The following is a 6625-nucleotide window of genomic DNA, read 5'->3' as shown; positions in this document are numbered from 1 at the left end:
GAGAGAGAGAGAGAGAGAGAGAGAGAGAGAGAGAGAGAGAGAGAGAGAGAATATCATGCAGTATGTATGTGTGTCTGTCTGCATCCCTGAGACTGTATGCCAGTTTGTACGTGTGTCAGCATTGTGACCGATTAAAAAAAGTGATTACATTTTCTAGATTATTACAGATGGAGAATGTGAAAATTGAAAATGTCCCTTGCTGGTATAGATAAAAACCTCATCTCAGAACTCTGGTCCGAGTGATTGAAACTCGTCCAACATCTCATTCCAAAATCATTGGGCATTAATATGGAGTTGCTCCCCACTTTGCTGCTATAACAGCCTCCACTCTAGAGGACTGTATCAGTGGATGGGGTCAGTCTGTATCAGTAGATGGGGTCAGTCTGTATCAGTAGATGGGGTCAGTCTGTATCAGTAGATGGGGTCAGTCTGTATCAGTAGATGGGGTCAGTCTGTATCAGTAGATGGGGTCAGTCTGTATCAGTAGATGGGGTCAGTCTGTATCAGTGGATGGGGTCAGTCTGTATCAGTAGGTGGGGTCAGTCTGTATCAGTAGATGGGGTCAGTCTGTATCATTAGATGGGGTCAGTCTGTATCAATAGATGGGGTCAGTCTGTATCAGTAGATGGGGTCGGTCTGTATCAGTAGGTGGGGTCGGTCTGTATCAGTAGATGGGGTCGGTCTGTATCAGTGGATGGGGTCGGTCTGTATCAGTGGATGGGGTCGGTCTGTATCAGTGGATGGGGTCGGTCTGTATCAGTGGATGGGGTCGGTCTGTATCAATGGATGGGGTCGGTCTGTATCAGTGGATGGGGTCGGTCTGTATCAATGGATGGGGTCGGTCTGTATCAGTGGATGGGGTCGGTCTGTATCAGTGGATGGGGTCGGTCTGTATCAGTGGATGGGGTCGGTCTGTATCAGTGGATGGGGTCGGTCTGTATCAGTAGATGGGGTCGGTCTGTATCAGTAGATGGGGTCAGTCTGTATCATTAGATGGGGTCAGTCTGTATCATTAGATGGGGTCAGTCTATCAGTGGATGGGGTCAGTCTGTATCAGTAGATGGGGTCAGTCTGTATCAGTAGATGGGGTCAGCCTGTATCAGTAGATGGGGTCAGTCTGTATCAGTAGATGGGGTCAGTCTGTATCAGTAGATGGGGTCAGTCTGTATCAGTAGATGGGGTCAGCCTGTATCAGTGGATGGGGTCAGTCTGTATCAGTGGATGGGGTCAGTCTGTATCAGTAGATGGGGTCAGCCTGTATCAGTAGATGGGGTCAGCCTGTATCAGTAGATGGGGTCAGTCTGTATCAGTAGATGGGGTCAGCCTGTATCAGTAGATGGGGTCGGTCTGTATCAGTAGATGGGGTCGGCCTGTATCAGTAGATGGGGTCAGCCTGTATCAGTAGATGGGGTCAGCCTGTATCAGTAGATGGGGTCAGCCTGTATCAGTAGATGGGGTCAGTCTGTATCAGTGGATGGGGTCGGTCTGTATCAGTAGATGGGGTCGGCCTGTATCAGTAGATGGGGTCAGTCTGTATCAGTGGATGGGGTCAGTCTATATAGTGCACTACTATACCCATGTGACCTGGTCATAAGTAAGTACACTATAAAGGACGAAGGGTGCCATTTGGGCTTCACACAGCGTGGCTGATAAACAGGTTACAAGTCATTTCTACTACTTGTTACAGGTCGATTTTTCCATTAGGTCTTTTAGCACATCATTAGTATAACAGTGGCCGAAGTCCTCTGTTTTATAGCAGCATTTAGTTAGACTAGTGTCATAAACCATGACGACTATCTGCTGTTTCTGTAGTGAGACAGCTTGATGTACCAGGACACCCCCTTAGACTAGCATCCTGTCTATCTCCTGTTTCTGTAGCGTGAGACAGCTTGATGTACCAGGACACCCCCTTGGACAGGATGCTAGTCTATCTCCTGTTTCTGTAGTGAGACAGCTTGATGTACCAGGACACCCCCTGGACAGGACACTAGTCTATCTCCTGTTTCTGTAGTGAGACAGCTTGATGTACCAGGACACCCCCTTGGACAGGATGCTAGTCTATCTCCTGTTTCTGTAGCGTGAGACAGCTTGATGTACCAGGACACCCCCTGGACAGGACACTAGTCTATCTCCTGTTTCTGTAGTGAGACAGCTTGATGTACCAGGACACCCCTTGGACAGGATGCTAGTCTATCTCCTGTTTCTGTAGTGAGACAGCTTGATGTACCAGGACACTCCCTGGACAGGACACTAGTCTATCTCCTGTTTCTGTAGTGAGACAGCTTGATGTACCAGGACACTCCCTGGACAGGATGCTAGTCTATCTCATGGCCTTACCTTCCAATCACCTTAATGCTGAATGCCAAGCAGTATTTTATTTGCACGTTGGCAAAGTACAGGTCCTCTACAACAGTATTTGGTTCTCGTTTTGGTCCAATTTTATTTTATTTCGTAGTTTAACTTAAAATATAGACTACATGGTCTAAAGTATGTGGACACCTGCTCGTCAAACATCTCATTCCAAAGTCGTTGGGCATTAATATGGAGTTGGTCCCCCCCATTTGCTGCTATAACAGCCTCCACTCTTCTGGGAAGGCTTTCCACTAGATGTTGGAACATTGCTGCTATAACAGCCTCCACTCTTCTGGGAAGGCTTTCCACTAGATGTTGGAACATTGCTGCTATAACAGCCTCCACTCTTCTGGGAAGGCTTTCCACTAGATGTTGGAACATTGCTGCTATAACAGCCTCCACTCTTCTGGGAAGGCTTTCCACTAGATGTTGTAACATTGCTGAGGGGACTTGCTTCCATTCAGCCACAAGAGCATTAGTGAGGTCGGGCACTGATGTTGGGTGATTAGTCCTGGCTCGCAGTCGCAGTTCCAATTCATCCCAAAGGTGTTCGATGGGGTTGAGGTCAGGGCTCTGTGTGGGCCAGTCAAGTTCTTCCACACCGATCTCAACAAACCATTTCTGTGGGGGCATTGTCATGCTGAAACAGGAAATGACCTTCCTCCAAACTGTTGCCACAAAGTTGGAAGCACAGAATCATCTAGAATGTCATTGTATGCTGTAGCGTTAAGATTTCCCTTCACTGGAACTAAGGAGCCTGAACCATGAAAAACAGCCCCAGACCATTATTCCTCCTCCACCAAACTTTACAGTTGGCACTATGCATTGGGGCAGGTAGAGTTCTCCTGGTTATCCACCAAACCCAGATTCATCTGTTGGACTGCCAGATGGTGAAGCGTGATTCATCACTCCAGACAACGCGTTTCCACTGCTCCAGAGTCCAACGGCGGCGAGCTTTTCTATTGGAGGCGTGAGTCGGTGGTGGGGGGGGGGGGGTGTATAAGGCTGCTGTTGTCACTGTGAATCTAGGTGAATTATGACAGCCATATAATGTTATCTAGCGCAGGCCAAAGTCTAGCTGGCACTGGCCTCACCCTCTTTGTACATTTCTACTCTTAAGACGGCGGGTAAAGGTTATTGTAGGAGTGTCGAGTCGACCTTGGGAAAGGAGAAACTGTGTCAGGAGAAGGGTTGAGGTCAATTCCATTTAGTGAGCTGGAGAGATGTATTATTAAAATTAAAGGAATTGAAAGTCTTACTGTGTTGTTGTCAATGCGGTTTGTTCAAGTAAAAATTCAGTTCACTGGAATTTGACTGAATTCAAGCAGTTGCTTCATCCATTTTTAAACTTGTAAATTTAATGGTATGTGCTTGTTTTACTGTCCTTGCTCCATCAGAAGACACAATGTGAGCTTGTTTTACTGTCCTTGCTCCATCAGAAGACACAATGTGAGCTTGTTTTACTGTCCTTGCTCCATCAGAAGACACAATGTGAGCTTGTTTTACTGTCCTTGCTCCATCAGAAGACACAATGTGAGCTTGTTTTACTGTCCTTGCTCCATCAGAAGACACAATGTGAGCTTGTTTTACTGTCCTTGCTCCATCAGAAGACACAATGTGAGCTTGTTTTACTGTCCTTGCTCCATCAGAAGACACAATGTGAGCTTGTTTTACTGTCCTTGCTCCATCAGAAGACACAATGTGAGCTTGTTTTACTGTCCTTGCTCCATCAGAAGACACAATGTGAGCTTGTTTTACTGTCCTTCCCCCATCAGAAGACACAATGTGAGCTTGTTTTACTGTCCTTGCTCCATCAGAAGACACAATGTGAGCTTGTTTTACTGTCCTTGCTCCATCAGAAGACACAATGTGAGCTTGTTTTACTGTCCTTGCTCCATCAGAAGACACAATGTGAGCTTGTTTTACTGTCCTTGCTCCATCAGAAGACACAATGTGAGCTTGTTTTACTGTCCTTGCTCCATCAGAAGACACAATGTGAGCTTGTTTTACTGTCCTTGCTCCATCAGAAGACACAATGTGAGCTTGTTTTACTGTCCTTCCCCCATCAGAAGACACAATGTGAGCTTGTTTTACTGTCCTTGCTCCATCAGAAGACACAATGTGAGCTTGTTTTACTGTCCTTGCTCCATCAGAAGACACAATGTGAGCTTGTTTTACTGTCCTTGCTCCATCAGAAGACACAATGTGAGCTTGTTTTACTGTCCTTGCTCCATCAGAAGACACAATGTGAGCTTGTTTTACTGTCCTTGCTCCATCAGAAGACACAATGTGAGCTTGTTTTACTGTCCTTGCTCCATCAGAAGACACAATGTGAGCTTGTTTTACTGTCCTTCCCCCATCAGAAGACACAATGTGAGCTTGTTTTACTGTCCTTGCTCCATCAGAAGACACAATGTGAGCTTGTTTTACTGTCCTTGCTCCATCAGAAGACACAATGTGAGCTTGTTTTACTGTCCTTGCTCCATCAGAAGACACAATGTGAGCTTGTTTTACTGTCCTTGCTCCATCAGAAGACACAATGTGAGCTTGTTTTACTGTCCTTGCTCCATCAGAAGACACAATGTGAGCTTGTTTTACTGTCCTTGCTCCATCAGAAGACACAATGTGAGCTTGTTTTACTCCAATGTTTGGAAACACAGTGTGAGGGAATGGCCTTTGTTTATGTTTCAACTGCTGATTGGCATTCCTAACAGTCCTATATGTCTCTCTCTCTGTCTCCCTCTCTCTGTCTCTCTCTCTGTCTCTCTCTCTCTCTCCCTCCCTCCCTCCCTCCCTGCCCTCCCAGGCTGTCTAGTGGCCTCCAGCCTCCTGGTGGAGCTGCGTTTCCTGGACTGTTGTCTTTCCCTGGGATGCCAGGCTTCTCCCCCTCCCCCAGCCAACTACACAACCCTGCCATGCAGTCAGCCCTGCTACAGGTACACACACACACACACGGGCACGCAAAACACACATACACACACGGAAATGCACATTTTGCATGATGATTTTATTGTACCTACATTCTCTCTCTCTCTCTCTCTCTCTCTCTCTCTCTCTCTCTCTCTCTCTTTCTCTCTCTTTCTCTTTTGTTTGTTCCAGGCCCACTCTGCATCTGTATTGGAGGGTTATACCACCTATCCCCCTGGACCTGGCAACCCCTTCCAACCTGGCCTACACCCGTCCCAGCTGGGCTGGCAGTGACCAGAACACTCTCTCTCTCACACACACACACACACATTACACACACACACACACAAGCATGCAAAACACATGCTTTCTCACGCTCTCCTACTCAGTCAGTGGACTTGGGGTTAACTTGTATCCCTCTACTCACTACAACCTGCCAAGACTGTGATAAAGAAAAGAGACTTTGCATACTTCTTTTGCTTCAACTTTCACACTCCGTACAATATACAACTAAAGCAAGAGAGGAAGTAGAGAAAGCCTTGTAGTCAGAAAGATGTGAGGACCAACTACGCCACAGATAAAGAATTGAAAAGGGTTTATTGAACGCTTTGTTGTCACTGTAAACAGAGTGGACAATGATTTACCCCTCTTCCAGAGGATCGTGACTGAGACAAACTGACCCACAGAGAGACAGAGAGAGAGAAAAGGTCTATTTTAGCTTCATCTCTCTGTCTGTTGTAGATCTGTCTGATGTTCTATCTGTCTGATGTTCTGTCTGTCTGATGTTCTATCTGTCTGATGTTCTATCTGTCTGATGTTCTATCTGTCTGATGTTCTGTCTGTCTGATGTTCTATCTGTCTGATGTTCTGTCTGTCTGATGTTCTATCTGTCTGATGTTCTATCTGTCTGACTGCAGATCTATCTGATGTTCTATGTCTGATGTTCTGTCTGTCTGATGTTCTGTCTGTCTGATGTTCTGTCTGTCTGATGTTCTATCTGTCTGATGTTCTATCTGTCTGATGTTCTGTCTGTCTGATGTTCTATCTGTCTGATGTTCTATCTATCTGATGTTATATCTGTCTGATGTTCTATCTATCTGATGTTCTGTCCGTCTGATGTTCTATCTACAGTGGGGGGGAAAAGTATTTAGTCAGCCACCAATTGTGCAAGTTCTCCCACTTAAAAAGATGAGAGAGGCCTGTAATTTTCATCATAGGTACACGTCAGCTATGACAGACAAAATGAGAAAAAAAATTCAGAAAATCACATTGTAGGATTTTTTTTATGAATTTATTTGCAAATTATGGTGGAAAATAAGTATTTGGTCACCTACAAACAAGCAAGATTTCTGGCTCTCACAGACCT

At 45.8% G+C, this 6625-nt stretch overlaps 1 protein-coding gene across 1 annotated transcript in view; it reads left to right on the top strand.

Moving 5' to 3' along the window:
- proser1 (proline and serine rich 1) overlaps positions 1 to 5737 on the top strand; it is a 34156-nt gene extending 28419 nt beyond the window's left edge. Inside the window, 2 exon segments of the mRNA XM_082958338.1 lie at positions 5159 to 5288; positions 5452 to 5737. Of these exon segments, the coding sequence (XP_082814464.1) occupies positions 5159 to 5288; positions 5452 to 5553 (232 nt within the window). The 3' untranslated portion in view covers positions 5554 to 5737.
- Positions 5738 to 6625: the final 888 nt, after the last annotated feature.

This window comes from Salmo salar, chromosome 11, assembly GCF_965601325.2.
Source record: "Salmo salar chromosome 11, fSalSal1, whole genome shotgun sequence".
NCBI classification, from domain to species: Eukaryota; Metazoa; Chordata; class Actinopteri; order Salmoniformes; family Salmonidae; genus Salmo; species Salmo salar.
This window is presented reverse-complemented; position numbering and strand designations above follow the sequence as displayed.